This window comes from Muntiacus reevesi, chromosome 1, assembly GCF_963930625.1.
Source record: "Muntiacus reevesi chromosome 1, mMunRee1.1, whole genome shotgun sequence".
Taxonomy (NCBI): Eukaryota; Metazoa; Chordata; class Mammalia; order Artiodactyla; family Cervidae; genus Muntiacus; species Muntiacus reevesi.
The window spans coordinates 50,914,825-50,942,223 of NC_089249.1; the positions used below are offsets into that span (position 1 = coordinate 50,914,825).

The 27,399-nt window shown below is 44.6% G+C and overlaps 1 protein-coding gene across 2 annotated transcripts; it reads left to right on the forward strand.

Moving 5' to 3' along the window:
• Window positions 1-1,070: 1,070 nt before the first annotated feature.
• On the forward strand, window positions 1,071-27,399 carry CCDC77 (coiled-coil domain containing 77). Of its 2 annotated transcripts, none has more exons than XM_065942923.1 (12): window positions 1,071-1,112; window positions 5,536-5,588; window positions 7,347-7,590; window positions 11,146-11,288; window positions 16,957-17,053; window positions 17,951-18,023; window positions 19,478-19,569; window positions 20,518-20,666; window positions 23,874-24,090; window positions 25,330-25,455; window positions 25,544-25,696; window positions 26,525-27,399. In XM_065942923.1, exons 2-12 carry the CDS (start codon window positions 5,551-5,553, stop codon window positions 26,669-26,671), a joined length of 1,479 nt encoding a protein of 492 aa, XP_065798995.1. In that variant the 5' UTR covers window positions 1,071-1,112; window positions 5,536-5,550; the 3' UTR covers window positions 26,672-27,399. The 2 variants fall into 2 exon arrangements, with proteins under 2 accessions (XP_065798995.1, XP_065798991.1); XM_065942919.1 differs by lacking the exon at window positions 1,071-1,112 and adding an exon at window positions 1,726-1,889.

Sequence of the window (27,399 nt, forward strand, 5' to 3'; positions counted from 1 at the left end):
GCAGATTTAGAAGATGGCAAGTTCCTTTTAGACATGCTTATGTGTCAGACCAGTGAAGAGTCCCAGGTTTTCCTTAGCAGTAGTGTTACCAACCAGGGTCCTTGGACTCTAATCAATAGAAATTGAGGCCAGGTAAGAAATTCAGGCAAGGCTTTATTGGGGCTCATTCTGCAGCAGGAGGAAGTGAAAACAAGTGACTTGCCTCTGGGCCAAAGGGGTGGCTTATGTGGTCTGTCTGCCACCTTAATGGTTCTGTGTGCAAGCAGCGGTTGGGTTTTGGCCTTTTTGTTTCTTACTGTTCATGATTTTCCACAACCCTGCATGCACAGTTATTTTTATTCCCTTATAGTTTCTTTGTACTCTGTTACTGGAGGAGTCATCTATCAAGGTGCAAGCATTGCAGTAAAGGGTCCCCTGTCCCAGCCCATTCCAAAAGTTGTAGCCCTGAGACTAAAGTGCCTTTCCCCCTACTTCTTGCTCTTCTGCAAAGATGAAATCACAATTGGATTTTAACTAACTATATGATTTAAGGAAGTTTCTCACACCTCTTAGGAAAAGGAGGTAGTGTCTGCTACCCGATAAAAAGCGCATTCATATACATACTCTTCTGACTGTACAAACTGATCCAACAAATCCTATCTTGGCTCTAGGCCACCAGATCATTGAAGGAGAAACTATAATGTCTTAGACTCTTCACCTCCTTAGAGATAAATTCGTATATCACAACTCATAATAATCCTGTGATTATTTACTGCATTCATGAAAACAAGCCTAAACTGGGAGACCTAAACTGCGCCAGGACTAGCACGACTGACCTCAAACATCACCCCCCCCCCCCCCCCTCCGCCCCCGCCCGGACCTCCTTCACCAGGAGTGCTGTGTGCAGAGGTGAAACTATATTTCCCAGTAACCTCTGCGGGGCAAGGAGCGCGAGGGAGGGCGGGAAGGGAGGGGGGGGGGCGAGCCTTTGTATGAACAGCTTTCCTATTGGTGCGCAATCCAGAAGCTGTGTAAGCCAATGAGCGATTGGGCGGGCTCGTGCCTGCCGCGCCGCCCCCCGGTTTGAGTGTTTTTTTTTTGTTGGGCGCTTGGCGTCTGCGGCTCCAGGCAGGGTGAGTGGAGTTCCGGGTTCCAGGAGGGGGGGGGGTCAGGGAAGGGGTCTGGGGAGGAAAAGAGGGATTGTGCCCGGGGCTGGGGTACTAACTGTGTGAGCAGTGCGGAGGGGAGGGGTGGGAGCCTGAAAGGGCTCGTCGAGAGGCCCGGGCCGTAACGGACAGTTAGCATCTTTAGGGGGAGGATAGGTGGCGCGGGAGGATGGGGACTCTGGTCTCCACGGGGTCAAAACAGGACGAAATGGAGAAAGGAGTACGGAACGTAAGCTCCTGGGATTCCCTCATCGTCCCCGCCGGGCTCAGCCTCACGTTCCTCATTTGTGAAGTTGAGGGATAAGATCCTTCAGAGTTGTGGGGTTAAAGTAATAAATGCCCAAGTGCTAAACCCAAATAAAAATAGGGATGGGTAGAAGCTGACTGAAACACTGTAATTTGTGTTATAAACAAGGAAAGGGCCAAGCTCTTTCAGGAGATAGGACGATGCTTCCATCTGCAGATAGTACACACGGTCGTGGGAGAGGTGGGACCCGCAGAGAACCTATTCCGTCCCCTCTTAGAGAATGGCAAATGCGCTCCCTCTGCAGCTAGCTCGTTTTGGATGGAGAGACTCAGGGAAGAGATGGAGGAGGTGGTACTTGAGTTTATCGTGTGCAGATTGGACTTCATTAAGTGAGACTATGAGTGGAGGGAACTGTGGACCAGCTGAAGGGAAACTCCTGAACAAAGACATGGACGCCGGAGTACATTAGGGGAGTGGAGGAAAACAAGGCAGGAGAGGTAGGTTTGGGCCATACATTTAAAAAGCCGGGAGGGTTAGGCAGAGTTTGATTTAGAGCATTAGACTATGAGAAACACCGATGAATCTTAACAACTTTTTAGTCAGGTGAGGGGTTGGATAGAACAGTTAAGTCATTGTAGTAGGTTAGGTAAGAAGACATAGAGGATCCCTAATTAACACCGTCCTTGTCAGAAGAGGGTCAAGAGAAGGAGTAATGAAATGAATACATTTTCAAATCCAGGTTACTTGAAAGAGGCTGAATTGGTAACTGAAATAGAAAGGTCAGAAGGAACATGTTTGGGTGACAAAGGTGATGTATTTGGGGAGCATTAGCTTTAAGATGCTAAAAAATATGTGGCTTGAATGATTTTTTTTAGTATTAAGGAGTTTCATTGGTCAGTTATGACCACACTTCTGGGTTCATGACCCAGGAGTGAGCTGCTTCATTCTGATTTTTTCTTTTTTTGAGTTAAACATTTCAAGTTCCAATGGGACATATATAGATGAAAATATGTTACATAATTGAAAATTCAAGTCAGGAGATTGAAAGATCTCATTTATTCATTCTAAAAGTCATTGTAAGTTATTCTTTTACAGGTCGTGTTTTAGATGATATAGGTAATTATCAAAAAGAAGTGGGAATAATGTTTCCAAAGAAATGGAGAGAGGAAGTAGTAAAGAAAGTTGAAGACAAAGCCTTTTGAACCAAGGGAGTAAAATTTTCAGTGAAAATAGTAATTGTATGCATTTTTTGAGTGCTTAAATGTGTTGGACATGTGCTCTGCTCTTCTATTCATTTAATCCTTACAACAGCCTGTGACATATATGCTATTATTATCCCCATTTTCTAATGAGTAACTGAAGTTTAAAGAGATTAAGTAAAAACTTCCTCAAGGCCACACAGCTAATAGGGGACAGAACTTTGGCTCAAACCCAAGTCTGCTTGATTTCAGAACCTGTGCTCTCAACCACAAAGCAATATTTTAAAAAAGAAGGTTAACATTGTCAGGCAGGCAATCAATGCACTTGTTGAATGGAGAAGGACGGAAGCAAAAGAACATTGGACTTATGAATGTGGATGTCTGCTGATGAAGAAGGGCAACTCCAGTTCAGATGTAGTAGCAGAGTTGAGGTCTTAGAGATTATAAAGCTAAATGAGACATGAGTGTAGGCAACTTTTTGTAGATGTACACTAAGTCAGGAAGGAGTAAGGAAGAGAGGGAGGTGAGAGGTTACAGGTTGTTAGAAGTTCGTAGAAAGCTCCACTTGCTCTTCACTGATTTGAGGACAGTGGCATTTCAGATGCCATCCAGATACATAGACAGGAATGGAGTGCTGCAACATAGAGGAGCCTTAAAAAGTTTAGGCGAAATAAAAGCAGTCAGTCAGAAAGACTACATACCATATGATTCTGTTAGGTAGTTAGAATAGGGAAAAGGAGTCCAGAATGGCAGTGGCTAAAAGACCTGGAAGGGAGAAGCCCGTGAAAATAGAACAAAGGAAGGTCCGAGGACCGGAGTGAGAACCTCAGATAAAACAAACAGCACTCCTGGCTGGCCCAATTTACATAGGACAGGCCCAGGGAGAGAAAAACATATAAAAGAGGAGCCAAAGCTAGCTCTCTCTCTCTCCCGCTCACTGGGGCGCTCTTCTCTTGGCGTTTTTGGGTCGACATGCCCTCACGCCTCGAAGATGGATTTTCCTGCTATTATGTAAATAAATTAGAGCTGTAACACTGATTTATCTAAGAGCTATAACACGATCCGTTCGAGACCTGAGAGCTATAACATGATCTGTCCAAGACCCAAGAGCTGTGACAACCGAGGGGGGCTTTAATGTCCATCACTCCAAATCTTTGTGTGATGAGACAGAAACTGAGAAGCATACACTCACCTGACAATTCCATGGGCATGCAAGTCCAGAACAGGAAGCTCTGTGGAGACAGGAAGTAGATTGGTGCTTGCTTAGGGCTGCAGTGGAGTGGAGCTTAGGGGAAGCTGAAGGTTACCTGGGTTTCTTGAAGTGCTGAAGATGTTCTAAAGCTCCTGATGGTGATGGTTGAATGTGTCTGTGACTCTACTAAACTCACTGAGCTGTACATTGAAATGAGTGAATTGTTTGGAATGTGGATCATACCTCCTGAGAGGGCAGGTTTGGTGGTGGGAGGTCTTGTGTTGGGGGGCTCACTTTGGGGCATGTTAAGCTTGAGAGACCTGCTCAGGCAGAGGTGCATGAGTCTCTTGAGGGCACTCAGGACTAGAGGCTGCATTTGAGAACCACTGGTGTGTTCCTTGTATTTAGAGCCACAAGGCTTCATGAGGTCGCCAAGGCAGTAAAGATGAGAACTAGAAGTGACTGAAGATCAGTGGCCAGTGTGGAGGGAGGGAAATGAGGAGCACGTGGTGTCTGGGAGGCTAATTGTAGGAAAGCTCAAGGAGGTTGGAGGAGGAGGGGGAAGAGCACGGGGTTGTGAGCAGGAAAATGGCACCTGGAATTAACCAAAGTGGTGCGTGCTTTCACTCCTTTTCACAGAATTCCTCCCAAGGGACTGAAGATTGTAGGCAGACATTTATCAAGCAGAAGAGTGCTGGGATAGACCATTATGTCACCTCTTGCCTGCTCACAGTCACAGTGGAGTGACAGTAGGCTTGATGAGAAAGCTTTCCCCAAAGCCAAGTTTACGAAGAACCCCTCCCATGCCCCATCTCCCCATCTTCCCCTCTCCCCCTCTCTCCCCTTCACATAACATGGCTTCCCTCTTTGACAGTGAAGTTTATCTTCCTGAAAATTACTGTGACAAGATTGATCTGTGTAGAAAGATGGTACTGACAGTCCTACTTGCAGGACAGCAAAGGAGACACAGACATAAAGTATAGACTTTTGGGCTTCGTGGGAGGAGGAGAGGATGGGATGATATGACAGAATAATTGAGACATATACATTACCATGTGTAAAATAGATGACTTGTGCGAGTTCCACGCGTGAAGCAGGGCACCCAAAACCAGTGCTCTTGGACAACCTAGAGGGATGGGGTGGAGAGGAAGGTGGGAGGGGGGTTCAGGATTGGGGGGACACATGTATACCTATGGCCGATTCATGTTGATGTATGGCAGAAACCATCCCAGTATTGTAAATATCCAATTAAGAGATTTGATTTATCTGTATTATCAATTGAAATGGAAATTGTACGTGAACTTTTTAAAGATAAAACAATAGATGCAGCACACCAAGTAAAGATAACATCAGTGCCTTTGTATTTAACTGAAATTTACCATGTTGAGTCCTCTACCTGAATTTCCACTTAATTTCTCTTGCTTATTAGAAAGTTTTCTATATTTCCCTATGCTATGATTTCACGGAAAGAATTGTCAATTTGTTTTGCATGTAAATTCATTGCAGAAAACTTTCATACTAGGGCTTTTCTTTTGTGTGCTTGCCATTGAAATGTTAAAGGTCAGTCTGATTGTATTTAAAAACAATGATGAGGAAGAATGCCTGAGTAGAATCCCAGGATTTGGAACTGCTTTAAGTAATATTGCATTCTAAAACATCACATTCTGATGATGTTGGGTGGACTGGTCTGTACATTCTGTACTGTTTTTCTGTTCCTGATCCCTGGTTCTGGATCTTTTGTGTATTTGACAGGTGTGAAAGGACAGCATGAACTTTACCCCGACGCACTCCCCTGCCTGCAGAAAGTAAGACATGTGCTTATTTTTGAGTTGTTGAAATGAAAGAATTTAGACGTCTGGCACCTCAGTGTCCACTGACTTAAGAACTCGAAGGGTTTTGGAAGAGAACTTCCCAACTCTGGATTTGAACTATGTTAGACCTCACTTCTCTATTCTTGTTATGTGGAATTTAGATTAAGAACTAGGACATAGTAAATGTTAATACCAGAATCCAGGCAGTTTGAGTGGGCCTCGATTACAGGGGAAACAACCAACAGACAAAAACAGGAGGCTGTGGACTCGGCCTGCATGACTCCTCCTCTTCGTCGCCCTCCTCGTCATCAGCACACTCCTGTTTATAGAACTTCAGAAATCCCTTTAGTTAGTTTATCCATTAACCTATTTCCCAGAGGTGTCAGAAGGCAGCACCTTTTTAAAACATGAAACTAAGTAGTATTTCTGTCATGAGCTTTAAATGATTTATAAAGTAGTATTTTTTTCGTCATGCTCATCTATTGAAAGTGCTGCCCATAACCTTCATTAACTACAACTCTGGGCTTGTTTAAACTCTGGTATTAAGTTTCTCTGCTCTGTGATCTATTTTGTTGTAAACTGCAGGCAGTTAGCTAAAGTGAATTAATTTTCACATGAGAATTTCTCTGCTTCTGTATCATTTGTTTTCTATAACTTTCATTGTCTCTTTGTTTGCTTTCAGCAAACAAACCAAAAAAACCTCTCTAGCCTTTGCTCTTGGCTAGTTTTGGTCTGTATAATTCAAGTCTCTGATGTTAGACGTTGGGGTCTGATTGGTTGTGTGATTATTGATGAGGCTTTATTTTTTTTAGTTTTTAAAAAATATTTATTTACTTGGCTGCACTGGGTCTTAGTTGCAGCATGCAAACTCTCTCTTAGTTGCTATATGTGGGATCTAGTTCCCTGACCGGGAATCAAACTCATGCCCCCTGATTTGGAGCTTGGAATTACCCACTGGATAACCAGGGAAGTTCCAAGGCTCTGTTTTCTAATCCTGAATCTTGATCCACTTACTAACTTATCTAATCCTTAACTCTTGTTCCACTTATATGTCTATCCCTTAAGGTAAACTTTCATATTGCAAGTACTGATTATAAATGAGTGGTAATACCTTCTGTATATGCATCTACATGCATTTTCCTATTTAATATTGTTCAGATGATTCACTCAGTCATACATGTATCTCTAATTCATCTTTTCTCTAACTTTGAAAGTATTCCATTGTCTGAATACACCGTTTATCCATTATCCTATTGAACAGAAATTTGGAAAGTTTACTGTTTTTGTTATCACAGATAATGTTTCTTTGAACATTTTTGTGTTGTCACATTATACGTATGTGTAGACAAGAGAATTGCATTTTACTAGATTTAACCAATTTACTTTCTGTAGTTTAACCAAATTACCCTCCACCAACAGCATATAAGTGTTCCTGTTGCTGTATTCTTAATAGTATCAAATTTTCTGACTGTCACTCTCTGGCCTTACTTAGTTGATATTCCTTTTTTTCTTTTAAATGATCTCTTTTTACTGTCTAACTTGTATGTTGAATCCAGCTTTAAGCCTTTAATACCTGGAGAGCAGTTCGTAAGATTGATTATTCACGAACCTGTAATATCAAACTGTCAGGTTTGTGAGCACCTTCATTATGAGCACTTTAAGAACATAAGCCTTATTTTTAATTTGAGGAATTGTAACATCTCATAGATGTTCACACAGTTTTATGAATGTATCCTTCCCCTTCTCTCTCAGGCCTGCAGCTATCCACAAACATGAGGCTGCCGGCAGCTTCAGCAGCCCCGCCAGGTGGAAGGGCGTGTCCTTCTCTGATTCTGTACAGTCGACTCCCCTGCCTTCGGTGGAGGATCGTCTGGCTGTCCTCTGCCCCTCTCAGGAGCTTCTGGAATATTATCAGAAGAAGATGTCTGAGTGTGAAGCAGACAATGAGGACTTGTTAAAGAAGCTGGAGCTGTACAGGGAGGCGTGCGAGAGGCAGGTAAGGAGGACCCAGCGTGGCCATCCTGGACGCTGAGCGAGCCCGTCCGGTGCTGAGAACACCCTCGAGTGCCAGCTGGCGTCAGAGCACACATGTCCATGTTCTCTGTAGATCCCTCCCGCCTTGCCAAGCTGCCCTCCTCCCGAGTGCCTCACTGGATCACGATGCCCCAGACCGCTCTGTCTCTGAAGTCGTGACTCTTCCTCCGCCTTCCTGTGCCTCTGGTTCTTTCTCCGCTCCACGCCTGACTTCCCGCCAGTGTTGCCCCCGCAGCTCCCTGACGTCTCAGTTTTCCGAGTGCCGTGTGTCAGCTCCTGGCCGCCCTGTCCTTGGCTTCACTCTGGGAGTCGCTGCTCTGCCTGCATGTGGCCTGCTGGTCTGTGTCCCTTGCTGGCAGCAGCCCGCCCTGTGGCTTACCCCGTCCACCCGCTTCGTCCTGGATCAGGGCCTCTCGACCATGGCCTTACCCACGGTGAGGGCTGGCCCGTTCTTTGTCATACAGGCTGTGTCCTGTGCACAAAGGACCTGTACCAGAATCCCTGGCCTCTGCTCGCTGGATACCAGTAGCCCCCTCCCTCACCCCCAAGTGGTGACAGTCAGCAGTGCCTCCAGACAAGCCCCCAGAGTTCTCAAGGGGGCTTAGGCAACCCCCCCCCCACCCCCCACTTGAGAACCACTGTCCTAGAAAGGTCATTGGAAGATAAATTCACAGGAAACAAATCATGTGTTCTCAGACACCACATGGAAGTTTTACCCTTCGGTGGTAGACTCTCGGTCCCGGCCTCCACCCTTCCAGGCCCGGGCCCTGCCTTCCCTGCTCCCCTTTGGCCCACAGGCCCCTCTCTCCTCTGGCAGCCTCACTTTCCTCCTGACCACGCTCAGTCACCTGCACCCATATCCGTCCCCTCCTCCTCACTGCTCCAGGGAGCATAGTGAGGCTGAACAGATCCAGCAGTTTCTGTTTATTTTTTGGCCATGCCACACAGCTTGCAGGATCTGATTTCTAACTAGGAATTAAACCCGGGCCATGGCTGTGAAAGCCCCAAATCCTAACCACTAGGCCACCAGGGAACTCTCCTTTGTCTTTGTCTTTAACCTCTTCTGACATTGACTTTTCCTCCTCAGTATACAGGTAGACTCAAGTCTTTCCCAACAAAAGAGAAAGGTCCCCCTCTAGCCAAGCTTCCCTAACTCTTCCCTCAGGGCAGGGGTAGCTTTCTTTCCCAGCCAGCCTTCCAGAATGGTTTGACTCGGTCACCTGCTCAGCGACTCCTTGACTGCAGCTGCTCCTCCCATGGCTCCAGGACCTGTTGCCTCAGTGACTTCTGCAGTATGTTCCCTATTGACCTCTCTGAGAGATCTGCTTCCGGCTTGATTCCAGAGTTGTTTTTTTTCCCAGTGTCTGGCTTGCCTCCCTGACCAGTTCTCAGTCTTCACTAACAGCTTTTCCACAGACGAGTATGGGCCACTCAGAAGGTGAGAGTGGCCTCTCCTTCCTTAACCTTAAATGTCAAAGTTCTTTGTGATTCTACTGTAAGTGATCTCATTTTGTCCACGCGTTGTCCTCCTGCCTATGGTGGCGTAGCCACGCATTCTGGGAAACAAACTCACTCAGAAGGACAGTGCAGATAATGGAGTGCAGCTTATTACACCAGTGGGCCCAAGGCAGAGTCTCCTCTTAACCAAGGGCCCCAACCAGTTTTTGTGAAAACCTTATATACCCTAAATGTAGGTGCTCAAACCCCCCTCCCCAAATTCTCTGAAACTAGTCTGAACAAAGGAAAAGAAAGATACAGTCAAAGTTAACCCATGATTCCTATGCCTTAAGCCTAGGTAGTTAACAGTGGACAATTACCAATAGGCCTGTGGTCATACCCCAGTAAGCATAATAGAATTTATGATTCTATTCGGTTACACAGATAATTAGGGTATTCTTTTAGGGGAGAGTCTAGGGACCAGCCGTAAAAGCCCTGGGGCTTTTCCATCTGGGGGGTGTGGTGTTCCAGTCGGTATGTCCTTTCCATAGATACTGGGCATATAGCTCAAAGTCCACAGTCCAGCTCAAAGTCCACAGTCAGGCTCAAAATGGAGTCCTGCTTTCAACATGCAGCCTCTTGTGTTTCCTCTTTCGGTGGGATGGTGACACCCAGGTAACTAGGGCTGACTCCTCCTGCTGGGCTCCATGGTGCTGTGTCCGTATCCGAATTCAAGAACCCCCTTTCCCCCAGCCTGTGCGCACACGTAGACCCCTGTCATCCCCTCCCTCCACTCCTGTCTGTTAAGGCTTCTTTCTTCTTTGTGATGGCATCAGCGCCTATGGTTCTGCCCAGCCTCCCTCCAGTCGCTTGCTGAGACCCGCTGATCCTGCCTCCCAGACATCCCTCAGCCCCTTGCCGCCACCTCAGCATCCTTGCTGCCGCACTGTCCAAACTCCTGTCTCGTCTCAGACTCTCAGGCCACACTCTCACACTCCTGTTCATCCTGAACAGCTTCTCGGATCCGGCCCCTGGGGTCACCCTGCTCCATCGACCTCTCACTTTCCGCTCCAGTGATGCTGTGTGTTAGTCCCTCAGTCGTGTCTGACTCTTTGGGACTCCAGGCGCAGTAGCCCACCAGGCTTCTCTCTCCACGGGATTCTCCAGGCAAGAGTACTGGAGTGGGTTGCCGCTCCCTTCTCCAGGGGATCTTCCTGACCCAGGGATGAAACCTAGGTCTCCCGCACTGGAGGCAGATTCTTTACCATATGAGTGACCAGGGAATCCTATTTTTAAGAATACTGGAGTGGGTAGCTGTTACCTTCTCCAGGGCATTTTCCCAACCTGGAGATCAAACCCGAGTCTCCTGTATTGCAGGCAGGTTCTTTACTGTCTGAGCCATCAGTGATACTGAGGTCCTTGCATTTCCAGCTGTTTCCCAAGAGCACTGCCTTCCTCCATCTCTGTCTTCCTCTCAAGCTTCAGCTCTCTGGTGGTCTCTGATCCCCCAGCAGCTGTCAGAGATTCTTCGTGTGCCGTGCTTACCCTTCCCCCATGCGTGCTCCTCCATTCAGTCATTCTTTCCTTTTATTCATTGGCATGTGTCTCCCCACACAATTCCTCCTGCTCTGTAAGCAGGAATCACACCTTTCGTCTTTGTTTTCCAGAGTTTTATGATGTGTGTTACATAAAAAGCATTAAAGTGTGACTTGGGAATTCCCTGGTGTTCCAGTGGTTAGAACTTCGAGCTTCCTCTGCAGGGGGCACTGGTTCGATCCCTGGTCAGGGAGCTGAGATCCTGCAAGCTGCATGTTGTAGCCAGAAAAAGGAGTGACTACAACAGGTGGATCATGTGGTGTCCTGGGTTCTGTTGTCTGTAAGAGGAGGTGATGTGAGAGCTCTGATGTCATTCACCTTGTGGGTTTAAACTCTTCTGCACACAGCCTGTTGTCATTTGGAGCCTGCATTGCTGAAACTGTCCACTTTGTAATATTTCTACATAAACTGACGCCACTTCATGCAATAACAGCTACTCCTCTGAAGCCCAATATCTTGTCAGCTGCCTTTTTTTTCCCACCAGCATAAGCTGCAGTGGGATTTGCAGCAGAGGGAGGAAGAGATTGCCGAGCTACAGAAAGCTCTGAGTGACATGCAAGTCTGCCTCTTCCAGGAGCGAGAGCATGTCCTACGCCTCTACTCGGAAAATGACCGCCTAAGAATCAGGTACCAATGGGAGGAAGGAGATGCTGGGGGCATGTTTCTAAACCACATGGAATGAGATGCATTTCTTCTGTGGTCCTCCTCTTGGCTGCGTTCCCAGGGATCAGGCTCTGAGATAGGGGTTTGCCTGGACGATGGTCAGTAGGGAGACTCTTAGGGGGAACAGCTCTGAGCAGATTTGGGTTGATTCAAATCAACCCAAATTTGAGCAGATTTGGGAGAATTTGAATTACAATAGAGTCCACCAAGGACTTCCCTGGTGGTTCAGTGGTACAGCATCCACCTGTAGTGGCAGGAGACACAGTTTGGATCCCTGGATTGGGAAGATCCCCTGGAGAAGAAAACGGCAACCCACTCCAATATTCTTGCCTGGGAAATGCCATGGACAGTGGAGCCTGGTGGGCTACAGTCCATGGGTTTGCAAGAGGTGACACAACTTAATGACTAAACCACCACCACCAGAGTCCACCAAGGGACAGAGGTCTTAGTCAGCCCCACAGGGAGTGACCTGTCATTGGATACAGCTCCCACGAGGGAGGGATATAAATTTGGGAAAGGCGGCCCCTTCAGTCGAGGGCAGTTGCTGGAGAAGGACTGAGCCCCTTGGTGGTGAGCATCTGAGCAGTGTGCCAGGGCACCCGCTATAGCGCAGTTCTTTTTTAATTCTGGTAAAATATACTTAACCTAAAATTTACCGTTTTAACCATTTTTAAGTGTATAGTTCAGTATACACTTCAGTTAAGTGCATTCATGTCATCGTGCAGCCACACCCCTGTCCATCTCCAGAACTTTCTCACCGTGCCACACAGAGGATTTTTATAGGACTTGCATGGAATCTGTAGATTGCTCTGAGCAATGTTGACATCTTAATATTATGTCTTCCAATCCATGGACACAGGATATTTTTCCATTTGTTTATTTCATCTTTAATTTCTTACTAGAATTTTTTCACTATACAAGTCTTTCCTTTCCTTGGTTAATTCCTGAATATTCTTTCTGATGCTGTTGTGCATCAAATTCTTTTCCTAATTTTCTTTTCAGATTTTTCATTGTCAGCGTATAGAAATGCATGTTGGATTTGTGTTGTGCTCCTTTGCTGAATTCCTTTACTAGTTCTAACAATTAAAAAAAATTTTTTTAAAAAACTTTTTGTGGAATCCTTAGGGTTTTCTGAGTATAAGATCATGTCATCTGTGAACAAGGATTATTTTATTTCTTGCTTTCCAACTTGAGTGTCTTTTCTTCCTTTTTCTTGCCTACTTGGTCTGGCTAGGACTTTAGTACTAAGTTAAATAGAAGTTTCACAGTGGGCAGCCTTGTCTTGTTCTTGATCTTAGTAGAGAATTTGCAGTTTTTCACCATTGAGTGTGACTTTAGCCGTGGGTTTTTCATTTGTGGCTTTTATTATGCAGAGGTTGTTTCCTGCTCTTCTTAATTTGTTGAGTGTTTTTATCTAAAAAGGGTGTTGAATGTTGTCAGATGCTTTTTCTGTATCAGATGATGATCGTGTGTTTTCCTCCTTCATTGTGTCAGTGTGATGTATTACTTTGATCAACTTTCATATGTTGAACCATGCTTGTATTCCAGGAATAAATTCCACTTAATCCTGGTGTATCCTTTTAATATGCTGCTGAATGCAGGTTTGCTAATGTCCTGTGGAGGATTTTTGTGTTGATGTCTGTAGGGTCCGTAGTGGTTTTCATGTAGTGTCTGTCCAGCTTTTGTATCAGGTCAGTGCTGGCCTCATAGAAAGTAAAAGGAACTGTTGCCTCCTCTTCAGTTTTTGGAAAATTTTGAGGATAATTGCTGTTAGTCCTTTAAGTGTTCAGTGGAATTCACCACAGAAGCCATCAGGTCCAGGGTGTTTCTTTGTTGGGAGGTTTTTGATTCCTGGCTCAATCTCCTTAATAGTTTCAGCCTTGACCTAATGTAGCACTTCCTTTCAGCTCTGGGACGCAATGAAAGGTCACCTTCCACGACACCTGTTCCATGGGTCAGCGCAGTGTCCCATGTCACCTTCCACGACAACTGTCCCATGGGTCAGCGCAGTGTCCCGGATCACCTTCCTCAACACCTGTTGCATGGGTCAGTGCAGTGTCCCGTGTCACCTTCCACGACACCTGTTGCATGGGTCAGCACAGTGTGCCATGTCACCTTCCATGACACCTGTTCCTGTTCCATGGGTCAGCGCAGTGTCCCGTGTCACCTTCCACATCACCTGTTACCTGTGCAGTGTCCCGGGTCACCTTCCACGACACCTGTTCCATGGGTCAGCGCAGTGTGCCATGTCACCTTCCATGACACCTGTTCCTGTTCCATGGGTCAGCGTAGTGTCCCGTGTCACCGTCCACATCACCTGTTGCCTGTGCAGTGTCCCGTGTCACCTTCCACGACACCTGTTACAGGTGTCAGCGCAGTGTGCCATGTCACCTTCCACATCACCTGTTACCTGTTCAGTGTCCCAGAGAAAAGACATGTTGTCTTCAGACACTGAGCAATTCCTCTGGCATTAGGAGTCCTTCTTGGTGGTGGTAGGCATGAGGTACAATAATCTGTCCTTCATTTTGAAGGGAGTGTCCTGGCATGCCTAGATCAGACCCCTGAAACTTCACTGACGTGCTATGTAGGGTTGCCTCCAACCCTTTGGAGCATGCATGAGGGTTCTAACCCACTTGCACTTTTTGTTTGTCCCATCTGATTTAATTCGATAGTTCAGTGGTGAACAGATCCAGGTCCCTTTGGACAAATTTGGTAATGAACAGAAGAGCTAACAAGGTCCTCAGAGAGCCTGTAGAAGTATCCTCTTGTTCACTTCACCTGAATGAGAACTGCTCTGGTCCTGTAACTTTTTGAAGGGAGTACATTTGCTTAACCATAGCCACATGCTGTGTGCCTAAGACCAGGTTCCCTGCTCTAGCAAAAATGCTACTGCAGCTGGCACAGTCACCAAAGTTGTACCTACTTGGTAGCAGTGCATTGTTGCCTGTCTGGTTTTGCAGGATCATACTTGTGAATTAATTGGGATTTGATGGGGACCCTCACCCTACGTCCTTTAGTCTTTGTTTACCATTGTGGCTGGGGTGCAGAGAGGCAGTTTCAGATGCTTCCACTTGCTTTAACACAGAAACCAAGAAAACAATTTTGGAGATTTTGCTAACTGCCAATTATGTTCATTTCAATTATACATTTGTAGATGGGGAAATGACCCCTGACTGGGTTTGGATCCAGTGGACCCACTTTGAGCTGGACCAGAACCAAAATTCTATTTATTACCTGGTTCCTGTATGCCCTAGATAATGCTTCATGTCACTAGGTGTCAAAGTCAGCTCAGACTGTCCAGCAGTCCTTGAAATGTCTGGGTGTTTCCTTCCCCACAATGCACAGTTACTTGAATAAATGGCCATAGGCCCTTGGAGGAAGGGCTGAGGGATCATGACCATGTACTCTCGCTGTGGTCTCACCAGGTCTTACCTCTCGGAGATTCAGCTTCTTCTTTAGGTAGTAGTCTTGACAGCTGGCTGGGGTGTGGGAAATGGGTCAGAGATCGTGAGTTTGTATAGAATGCAGCCCAACCCTCCTCCTACCTTTACTTTTACTTGATTGTTTAGGCTCTACCCTGTTGACCACTCACCTGTCTTGCTCCTAAGAACACTGTAATGGTTCTTAGGTCTGCACATCCCAGGCTCTGAAATCTCATTGTGTTTTTTTAAAGATTTTTTAATAAAGTCTTTATTGAATTTATAACATATTACAATATTACTTCTGGTTTATGTTTTAGTTTTTTGGCTGCAAGGTATGTGGGATTTAACTCCCTGACCAGGGATCAAACCTGCTCCCCTTGTGTTGGAAGGCGAAGTCTTAACCACTGGACCACCAGGGAAGTCCCTGGCATCTCTCTTAAAGTTTGCTTCCTTGATCCATTTGTGGTATCAACTGTCTGGGGTCAGTTTCCTGGAAAATGAACTCCACAATGGAGATTTGCTTGCAGGAGCTTTGCGGGGAGTATGCTCAGGAGTAAACCACTACAAGGCACTCGGGAAGGTCTGAGTGGGCAGAGGCTAAGTGGCGATTCAGTGACAGCAGGCCTCAGCCCCTGCCACAGGGCGCCCTTCTAGATGGTCCTCAGATCCTGAAACGAGGTGAGAGGACTGGGCTTCCTACCCCCTCAGTAGCCAGGCCCCGGGTGCAGGCTGCTCTTTGAGCATACAGTTGGGGAGACAGGCTGCCTGGACTCCGGGCAGGCCTGGAGAGAGATCCAGCTGTGAGCTGTCAGCTCCCACGTAGCTGAAGAGGCAGATTTGAACAGTATGCCCTGGTGTCTGCCTTCACGCTCTTCAACCAGCTGATTGAGTTTTTTCCTGCTGGGTTCTCTGAATTCCTGAATCTAAATGCCTGATGCTCTTAAAATTAGAGCTGAAGTCTAGATAAATCCTGTTTAATTTAATTTAGTTAATTTTTTGGGGCCTATTGCTGATGCTCTCTCCTCTCTGTTGACACTTTTGATTTTCAGTGTTTCAGGCATACAGCAGTGATTCAGTTATGCCTAGGTATGTGTATATACCTATACATATACATTTATGTACACATACATATTTACTTTTCAGATTTTTTCCCAGAGAGGTTATTACAGAATACTGAGTAGAATCCCGGCACTTCACAGTAGGACTGCTTTATCTCTAGTGTGTATATGCTGATCCAGCTCCCAGTTCACCCTCCCCTCTTCCCCTTTGTTAACCATGAGTTTGTTTTCTGCATCTATTAGTCTGTTTCTGTTTTGTAAATAAGTTTATTTATATCATTTTTTTAGATTCTACATGAGTGATACCATGATATTTGTCTTTGTGTGACTTCACTAAGTATAATAATCTCTAGGTCGATCCATGTTGCCACAAATAGCATTATTTCATTCTTTTTTATGACTGAGTAACATCCCATTGTGTGTGTGTAGTGAAGTAAAGTGAAGTGAAAGTCACTCAGTTGGGTCTGACTCTATGGCCTACAGTCCATGGAATTCTCCAGGCCAGAAAACTGGAGTATTCTGGAGTATATTACTCGAGTATTCCCTTCTCCAGGGGATCTTCCCAACCTAGGGATCAAACCCAGGTCTCCTGATTTGCAGGCAGATTCTTTGCCCATTGAGCCACAAGGGAAGCCCAAGAATACTGGAGTGGATAGTCTATTCCTTCTCCAGCAGATATTCCCAACCCAAGAATCGAACTGGGGTGTCCTGCATTGCAGGTAGATTCTTTACCAGCTGAGCTATCAGGGAAGCTCTGTGTGTATAGTATATCTTCTTTATCTATTCACCTGTTGGTGAACACTTAGGTTGCTTCCATGTCTTGACTATTGTAAATAGTGCTTCTGTGAACATTGGGGTACATGTATCATTTTGAATTAGATAGTTTTCGTCTTTTCCAAATATATGCACAGGAGTGGGATTGCAGGGTCATATGGTAGCTCTATTTTTAGTTTTTTAAGGAACCGCCACAATGATCTCCATCGTGTCTTCACCAGTTTTCATTCCCACCAACAGTGTAGGAGGTTAAACCGATTTAATTTTAATTTGAGGTTATCATTGCTTTAAAAATAAATGAGTCAGAAGGGAGATCCTTTAAACAAACATTTACTTACTCTGGACACAATGTATGTTTATTCTCTATGAGAATTGCAGGGAGCTAGAAGACAAAAAGAAGATTCAGAATCTCTTGGCTCTTGTGGGAACAGACACTGGAGAAGTGACCTATTTTTATAAGGAGCCTCCCAACAAAGTAAGTCCTCCTTTGTATAGCAGGGTAGACAAGGCTTTCACAAAATGCATGCTGGGGTCCATAATCAGACAACTTTGGTCCTTGCTAAAGAAGCTCAAATGAGAATTAGCTACCATGGTCTCAGTTTGCTTAAGTTTTCAGAGCATTTTCTACAATTACAAACAGGTTTGTGATTTCATTCTTTCTCTTCAAAAGCCTTGGAAAGTAGCATTGTTTACCCCATTCTGCCATTTGGAAACCTTAAGCTTCGAGGAGGAGGTGTCTTGGACGAGATTAGAGAGAGCAGCAGGAACAGACTTAGTGTGGGAGCAAGTTTCAATACTAGGTTCTTTTTAAGTCTTCATTTACACCGATTACAAAAGTAATGTGTGGTCTTTGTTAAAAACAAACACAGATTTCAGGAATCTAATAGAAAAGTGACAGTCTCTCATAATCCTGTACCCTAGAGATAAAAGCTTTTTTTCTACTCATATAGAAATATTTATGTGTATAATTGAGATTTCCACTTTTTCACACTATAAACAGTGCTTCAGTGAACATCTTTATACATATCTATATATGCATGCTTCAGTGTTTCTGTTACTTTCCTAAAGGACCTTGTCAAAGACCACTTTCTTTTTTTTTCTTTTTGGTAGATATTGCCAAATAACCCTGAAATTTTATTTTTCCATTTATATCACCAGCACTGGTTTTAGTCAGTGTGTATTCAGTTTGTTAGTGGGTTTTATCCAGTTTGTCTTCTCTGGTCTCCCATATGCATGGCATCCTTATATGATTATATAAGTTTTGACTAATTTATGAATGGTGTTTGATCTGCAGAACTAAAGCTAAAAAATGAAATGCTATATTTATAAGAAGACTATTTCTGTACTTTTTGTTTTTTTTTTGCTTCTTCAGGTCTGCATTCTCCAGAAGACTGTCCAGCCTGTAGAAGTATGTGAAAAGAATGAATCTTCAGCTCTTAGAGCAGGTACCAACTGTATTTTTAGAAATTCTTATTGATGCAGAATTAAAAAGCACAGTGCAAATAATTAGACATTTTTTCCTACTATACAGTGATAATAAATATTCATAATCATGCTGCTAGTGGTCTCAGATCTTACTGAGCTTTTTTTTAAAAACCTTTGTATGATGTTTTAATAAAGTAGAATAAAAAATATATTTAATTAATATGCTTATGGTGATAAGTCATAAAATATATTTGGATAATGTGTGGAATCACAGCCTATTAATTATTCTCTCTAACCCTCAGTCTTCTTATCCTTTTCTCTTTTATTAATGGAAAGCCCAATTTTTAAAAATTGAGGTATAATTGACATATAATGTTAGTTTTAAGTGTGCAAAATAGTAAATTGATATTTGTATATACTACAAAATATTCACCACAATAAGTCTAGCTAATGCGTCACTACACATGTGGAGATAAGCACTGTTGAGGTCTGCTCTTACAAAGGGAACAAAAATTCTAACTCGAAATAACATGCACCCTAGTATTCATAGCAATAGTGTTTGTAATAGTCAAGATATGGAAGCAGCCCAAGTGTTCATCAATGCCATGAGTGGTTAAAGAAGATAATGGACTACTACTCAGGCATTAAAAAAAATGAAGTCTTGCCATTTGCAGCAACATGGATGGATTTAGAGGGCATAATGCTAAGTGAAATAAGTCAGAAAAATATTGTATTGTATCACTTATATGTGGAATCTAAAAAATAAACTAGTGAGTATAGAACAAAAACAGACTCACAGATGTAGAGAACATACTAGTGGTGGTTACCTGCAGGGTGAAGGAAGAGAAGGGGCAGAATAAGGGTAAAGGATTAAGAGGAACAAACTACTATGTATAAAATAAATAAGCTACAAAGATATATTGTACAGGACAGGGAATATAGCCAGTACTTTATAATAAGTATAAACAGAGTATAATCTATAAAATTTTTGAATTGCCATATTGTACACATGAAACAAATATAAATTACTGTACCTCAATAAAAAGAATAAATAAGCTTCTTGAATCATCTAAATCATCAAATTATGTTTAGTGCAGTTTTAGCATTGCTTGTTTTTAAAATCATTTTGTCCATTGAAAATTGGGTTATACATCATAGCTAAAATGTTTAGATTTAGTTTTTTAAATTCATTACCCTTTTTCATTAAATAAGATTTTACAAAGAAATTAGATACAATTCCAAAGGAAAATTTAGTAGTTTATTCTTCAGAAAGATCCAGGTGACATCCTAACAGAATTCCGTTAAGATACACCTCTTTGCACAATTGAGCATTGTAGTTATTGTATGTTGTCGTTTTTCTTCCTTTCCTTCTCTTCCATATAAAGAAAACCAAACTTCTCTGCAAAGATAATGTTGATACTTGAAAAGCAGAAAGAAAACCTTAAGTGAAGATCTCCACTGTTTTCTGTTTTAGATTCTAAAGGCAGCAGGAGGAAATCAGCAGGGAGAGAGAAGGAGGTCAGCACTGGGCTGCATCAGAGAGACATCCAGACCCTCGCCCTCCAGGTATGACTGCAGCCGCTCTGCCCACGGGCCTGGAGCGGGGCCTGTGCCCTCATTAGCCTGTGCCACATGCCTCCTGGCACACGTTGTTTCCTCTGGGCATTTTGGGATTGGAAATTTGAGGTTGTTCCTAATTTTCCAGAGCTCTGTCTTTACAACCATTACTCTGTACTGCACCATTCTAGAAGTGCTGGTGTGAACCTGCAGTTCATTCAGCTCATAGGCCGAACCCTCCTACCAGAGTCGTCACTGTCAGAACTCCCTGTGCAGCTGGCCAGGGACACGCAGAGCTGCAGCTGTCTGTCCCGAAACGGTGACCTTTGGGGGTACATCCATTTGTCTGGTGCATGTATTCCAAAGTCTAAGAAAGTAATGAGTCACCCTCTCACCATCTGGTCATCATATGTCACCTACAACTGTGATTTTTCATCTAACCGCACTCAAGTTCCTGTCCTTGTCACAGGGCATGTTGATGTAAATGGACAGTTTCTACCTTTGGCCAGTGTCGCCATGTGGGGTCAAGACAGCCTGACTCAGACAAGGAAATCACATTATACTCATTTTGCTGCACCTTTTAAATTTAAAAATGAAGAAATGAGTCTTTCTCTATGCAACTAGGAAGTCCCAAAAGGGAGACAGTCTTAAAAGCCCAGAGAGAGATGGTGAGAAGGTGAGCGTCTCGGAGAGGGGAGATGGGCTTGTCCAGCCTTTCTGGTGTGACATGGGTGCTCTGCTTGGTTGGACGGAGTATGCTCTCGTGTGGCCTGAGACCACATGTAAGATGTAAAGAGGAGTCCAGTCAAGATTTTTCTCCTGTTTGTTTTGCTGCTGCACATCTGTTTTTTTTTGTTTGTGGGATTTTTGTTTTTCTGGAAAGAGGCTCACTGTTAGAGGTGAGAAGTGAGCAAGAGTAGAGCGGAAATGGACGCCTCACCCCTCCGGCCTGTCCAGGTGGAGGCGCTGCAGGCGCAGCTGGAGGAGCAGACCCGGCTCTCACGGGAGCAGGTGGCAGGGCTCATGGAGGAGCGGCGGATCCGCATCGAGGAAGTGGAGATTCATCAGCAGAGAAACCGGGACAGAATCACAGAGCTCACCAGAAGGTGAATACTCACGAGCCACGCTGGACAGGTTTCACATGTCTCCCATGTGGTTTGGAAGGTCCAGGGGTCAGGACACACACTCACTTTCAAGGTCGCAGGTTCGATCCCTGGTGGGGGAGCTAAGATCCTGCAAGCTGGCAGTCCTGTCCAGTAGCAGCAAGGGTCCTGGTGCTGAAGGAACTGTCTCAGCAGTTCCACCCCCCGCCTCTCTCCCAGTTCCCTGGTGTGCTCATGTGATGCTTTTCCTACAGGACTGGGGGCTCTACACTCTCCCCTCAACCCCTCTGAGGATTGTAGTCTGATCTTACCGTCCTGGAATGTCCTTTTCTCCACTGATGGGTTATCTAAGTCGGCATAACAGTCCTTTTCTCTTTTTTGACTTTACATACCTACACCAGAAAATGAAAACTATCTGTACTGCTGTTTTTACCTCATTCCTGCCTGCCTGTCCCCGACTTTCTGCAATCTGCTCTTGTTCCCTGTTTTGCTCAGCATGCCGTCTAAAGTCATCACTGAGTTCATTTGTGTCTTTCTGTGTGTCTGGGCCTCTGACCACCCCCTCTTTGAAATCCATCTCCCTTGGTTCCCGCAGCACCTGTCTTTTTTGGTTCTTTCCCATTTCACCCTCAACTGTCTGTCCACTTCCAGTGATCAGAGCTGGGCTGTAGAGACATCTTCAATAGAGTATGTTTGAAAACCTCAAATTCACCACGACTGAAACTCAACTTCCTCTTTGCTGACAAGCACCCCTCCCCACCTCAGACCTCCTGCTCCATTCTTTCCCATTTAGCCCAGTGCCGTCCCATCCGTGTGGTTTCTCAAGTTTGGACACTCAGGGTCGTTTTCTGCTCCCCACTCTCCAGTTTCTGATTCCAGACCCCACCGTCTGTGAATCCAGGAGCCTCTCCTGTCCGTTCTCTGCCCTCTCATTCCTCCCACAGTGGCTCAAGCTGTGTTCTGGTTTAAATCATTGCGGTCACCAAGCTGTGTTTCCTGTCGCCAGTCCCCTGGTGCCCTGCAGGCTTCCTCCCTGTGAGTGTCTCCTGCTGCCTTGGCCCTTGGGAGTCTCGGCCCTCAGTCTCTGCTCCTCTGGCTGTAGCTCACCTCATTCTTCAGCCGGACTTCTGAGGCTTTGGTTCATGCAGCACTCCCGGTGCAGCAGCCCTTCAGTCACCCCTTCTCTGACCTTTCCGGGGAGGGGTGCACTTTTCCTTACACGTCTCCCCCCATCGCCTGCGATGACCTGCGTGACTCAGTGATGGGCCTTTTCACCTTCTATTTTAATGATGTCTCTTCCCCAAGGTCTTTTCCTGTGTGCAGAACAGGTGCATAATAAATAATTCTTGACCACTTGATAACCTTTATCTTACCTTTTCTATCCTGCATTAAAAATCCTACGTTTTAAAATATTTTTTCACAGGAATTCCCTGGTGGTCCAGTGGTTAGGACTCGGAGCTTTCACTGCCAAGAGCCCAGCTTCAATCCCTGGTTGGGGAACTAGGATTCCATAAGCCATGTGGTGCGGCCAAAAAAAATTGTGTGTGTATATGGGCTTCCCTGGTGGCTCAGATGGTAAAGAATCTGCCTCCGCATTCAGTTTCAATCTCTGGGTTGGGAAGATCCCCTGGAGTGTGTGTGTATATATTCTTTTTCACCTTGCAATCTTCATCCTGTTGGTTTTTTTATTGCTTCGCAAACTTTTTTAGTGTCTCTTCCTCCATTCTAAAGCATGGTCACTAAACTAGACATGATACTCAAGTTGAACTCACTGACCAGTGCAGGTAGAAGATGCCGTTGGCCCTTGGCAGGCCCTGCTGCTTCCAACATCATGTCGTGTTTGCGTTTGGCTGGTACCTCTCCATCTTTATTTTTGGTGTTTTGTGCTTAAGCATAGCATCTCCACTTTGTATTGGATTTGAATTGTTTTTAAGGGGACAATATTTTTAATTGTCAGAATAAAGTATAATTTTGCATCTCTCAGATTATTAATAACCTCCCTAGTTCAACGTATTCTGCAGATCTGAGCATTTGATGTGCTCCTTCCAGTAGATTGGCATCCTGAGGGTGTTGAATGGCAGGAAGTCCAAGGCCAATAATGGCTGCCTGTTAGGTGTCACTTTGAGACCATTTGCAAGAGCATGCTTTCCCTTTTTGTAACTGAGATCATAACACAAGATAGAGTAAAATCTGTTGGAAGCAAGAGTGGTCCTTGTGGGAACTGAGTCAATCTCTCCCTGTTTATACAGACACACACATACCTGAATATATTCATCTGATGACGGTTACTCTTCTGACATTATGTAGTCATTGTCCCCTTCTCCATATAGTCTATTACTCATGAGAAGAACTAAGTGGATCTCACCGTATGTGTTCAGTGGAAAACTGCAGTTTGGTATTTAATACCCTTTGCAAGCAGTGCGATCATTTGATACAGTATATTTCTAGCTGCTGATGTTAAACTGATGAGTTGCTAACTCTTAAGGAAATTTTTTTTTTTTGAAGACAGAAACGTCATTTGTCTATTCCCAAATCTCAGCAGGAATCTACTTAGTACCTGTGTCTGTCTAGTAGCTGGTACTGTCCTTGATGATCTAATGGCATCTGGCAAAAATAAATGATAAATAAGGTTAAGAAGTGTTGCACTACAGCACAGGGCATAAGTGAAAGCACTCGGGTTTCGGAGAATGGAGGGGCCACATGGGCTGAGGCCACTGAGGTGCCTCCACCGAGGAAGCCTGTCTCGGAAAAAGGACAGGATTTGCTCTTGGGCAGCTCGGCCCAATAGCTCACGGGGGAGCTCGGCCCAGACAGAAGCAAAGCTGTGCTGACATTTTAGAACTTGTGTTAACCTTCAGTCAGAACCCCATGACTTAGTTTATTGTAAAGTCTGGTGCCTTGGAAAAGTCCATACTTAGGCTGTGTGTAAATATTTCTGTGGTCCTTCTAATTCTATAACCTGAAATTAGCACCCAGAAAAATACCTGTAAAGACCGGTCTATGAACCAATGTAGATACTTTATACGTTGTTCAGTAAAACGTGTAAGACTGCCAGTGATCAGATGAAGCGTGTTTTTAAAATGCTGATGGTATTTACAGAATCTACATATTACACAGTTTTTAAAGGACTGCATCTTAGCTGTGTTTGTAGTAACTGTCACATGTACCAGGGAAGCATCTTCATGTCCATGTCTGTACTTTCTTCCCTAGTCTCCACCACACCCAGGAGCTGCTCTACGAGAGCACCAAAGACTTTCTGCAACTCAGATTTGAAAACCAAAATAAGGAGAAGTCCTGGATGCTTGAAAAGGATCACTTGATGTCAAAGATTAAGGAATACACGGTGCAGTGTAAGAAGAAAGAAGAGAAAATGGGAAAAATGTGGCTAGTTCATGAGAGTCATCACAACCAAAATGAATATATTAAGGTAGTTTCCTCTATCTTACAGAATTTTTTTTTATTCTGGAATTGTTGAAAGAACTTGGAGAATTTCAAAGAACCTAATCATTGTCATATAAAATCCAGTCCCGGAAGCTGTTGTAGCAACGATCTCAAGAAATAGGTCTCAAAGAGTAGCTCTTTGTTACTGTGTTTGGGGATTTAGAACATTAAAGTGTTGACTGATCGATAGATTCATTCAACAGATATTTGTTGAAGTCCTGTAGTGGGCGGGACTCTCAGTGTACAGCAGCAGACAGGCTAAACCAGGTCTGTCTTCATGGCATTTACATTCTAACAGGGGAGAAAGACCAGAAACATTTAACAAATAACCAAGTATCGGTTATAGAAAAGTGGTCCTGGGAGTTCCCTGGTGGCCTAGTGGTTAAGATTTTGGGCCTCACTGCCATGGCCCAGGTTCATTCCCTGATCAGGGAGCTGGGATCCCACAAGCCAGGTGGTGCAGCCAAAATACATTAAATTTAGGGAGGAAAAAAAGTGGTGTTAACGGAATTAGAAGGGATCTGTGAAGATTGTATGTTGCTAGTGGAGGTCTACTTTTGTCGAGAAGCACTGGGACACCGTCTGGAGTCTGGCATTTTTGCTGAGACCTGGAGAATGGAGCTTGCCAGGCAGACCTCGAGAAAGAGCATCAGGCAGGGGAGAGCAGGTGTGAGGGAGCATGTGGCCGTGAGGGGTGCGCACGGAGGGTGGAGGGAGGGCGGCCGTCACGCTCCTGCCGAGGATGCGTAGCTCTGAGCGTTGTCGTGTCTTTGAAGGATTCCGTGTAAGGAAGTGACATCCAAGTTGGGATTTTTGAATCCTGGCTGCTCAATGGAACATGTGTTTTAAGTGCTGTTGATGTTTCTTTCTTTCTTTTCAAAGAAAAACTTAAGAAGTGTATCACCAAATAGGTTGTGATGTCTTATTTGGTACAATTACGAACTCCATTATCTGACTCTTCCAGGAGCCAAAAATGTTTGTTTTATTTTTAAAAAACTTCTAAAAATACAAAAACAAAGGAAAAAAATAAGATTTTCCTACTCTGTACACATTAAGAAAAAAGCTAGAGTATCCTCCAGAAGTAGGTTTTCAGATGTTCTCCTTGATGTCTTGTTCCTTCACTGATTTAGCACTTCTAGAAATCCTTTCTTTCTTTACCTCAGTGCTATTTGGATTACCCAAATTAAAGAACAAAGATGAATTTTTCTCTCCTTCTGACCCACAGTCCCTAAAGGATAAGCTCATACAAGAGAGAAGGCTGTCCAGCATGTACCAAGAGCAGTGCATTTCCCTGGAAGAAGAGCTGGCCCAGATTCGTGAGGAGGAAGGAGTGAGGAGAGAGATCTTTAAGGTGTGGGGTTCTCTGCCTGTCATGGAGGGGGCAGCTGGCTGGGGGTGCCCCTTCTGCTCACAGAGGCCTTCCTGTACCCCATGTATAGGACCGCACCAGCAAGATGGGGAGACGCCTGCAGGCCATGACTAAGCGCTACGAGGCCTTGGAGACCCGGCGTGTCTTGGAGGTAGAAGGCTTTAAGACAGACATTAAGATTCTCCGGCAAAAACTAAAAGATGTGGAGCAGATACTCTATAAGGTAATTGATCCTGAATGACCAGGAAGGAGAAGAGGTGTGGGTGAGCAGGGTACGGGGCCCCTCTGAGGGAGGCTAGGCCGCATCACCATCCTCCTGGTGTCGCTGAAATCAGTGTAAACAGGGCGGGCATGCCAGAGGGAGACAGGACAGACTGAAGGACGATGTCAGCTCAGCACAGGTATTCATCCCTCCCAACTCAAGGAGTGGGTTCAAAGAGCCGTGTCTGTGGGGAGTCCCTGGGGGTCCTATGGTTAGGACTCTGCATTCTCACTGCCAGAATCCCTTCTCGGGGAACCAAGATCCCACAAGCTGTATGGCCTGGCCAAAAGAAGAAGAAAAAAAAATTGTCTGTTTTACAAATGGAGAAAGTGAGTAACTGGGTTAGAAGGTACTTCTTCCCTATGAGAGACCGCTTCACATAGAATGCAAGGTGCCTCCAGCATCATCTTAAAGAGATGTAACTGTCCATCCACACACCCTGAGCGGTCACTCTGTGCCAAGCAGGTTCATACAGAAACAAAGAGATGCTGCCTTTCATGCTTTGGCACGTTTACTAATAATGTCTATATTGGTGTCTTTTTACTCACTGGTGATTGTCGATTGCCCTCTGACTCAGGCTCTTCTCCTGTCGTGTGGGGAAGCAATGGTCTCGAGCCTTTTCTGCCCTAACTCTACATTTTCCTTCTCTCAGCAAGTCTGTAGACTAAGCATTGAATCTACTCTGTGAACTAAGAGTATCCGAGAAAGGAGCTGGTGTAGTTGGGGCTTCATGCCAGGTTTCTCCTTTGGCATCTGCCATAATCACTTCGTTTTTTTTTTAATCTCTAGGCCACACTCAACGCCCAGGCAAACCAGGATCTTGCCATTCTCTGCGAGGTTCGTGATAGCAATCGACTGGCACACAAGATACAGGGAGAACTGCGGAACCTCAAGTCCAAAGTGTTTGGCCTAGAGAACGAACTTAGGCTCTGCTGATGTTACATTTGAGGGATGGCACAGGTCTGGAGTAGGTCTGCTTCCTGAAATTCACGAAGGTCATCCACTCCCAGCACAGAGTTGTCCAGAGTAGTGGTGTCCGTTGTTATGAAGACAGGGGGAAGAATCAACTTTTTTTTTTTTTTTTTTTTTTTTTTGCATCCTAAGATTTATGGGTTTTGCTGTCCTGTTAACTGATTTGGGATTTTTTTGATTATTTGATTTTTTTTTTTTTTGGTCTGGATTACAACTTGAATTACTTAAAGACTTTCCCACATTATTTGGGAGTTTATAATGATAGGGGTTTGTTTGTTTGTTTGTTTTTGTGATTTTAAGAAGACAGTGACAGTAAGTAAAGTGTTTATTTTTGCTGTCCGTTTGGCTGGGTGTTAAGGGAGGAATACTTCCCCCGGGAGGTCAAGATGCCGTCTAAGATTGCCTTTCTCCTGGGCAGGGGGCAAAGGCCACGGAACACAGGCCAGTCAGACATGAACTGGCCTCCATTCTCTCAGCCCTGAGCTGAGGGGCCTTTGTTACTTTCTGGACAGCAATCTCAGGAAGTGTCACCAGAGGGCACCAGAGACCCTCCTCTTAAGCAGAATAATCATCTGGGAACATAAAGATGCCACTTTGGCAAGAGTGAGTGAAAAATTCAGTATTTTACCAGTACTATGTGTTTTTGTTTTTTAAATGTATATATTTTAAATTAGCTATTTTTCAATAAAACA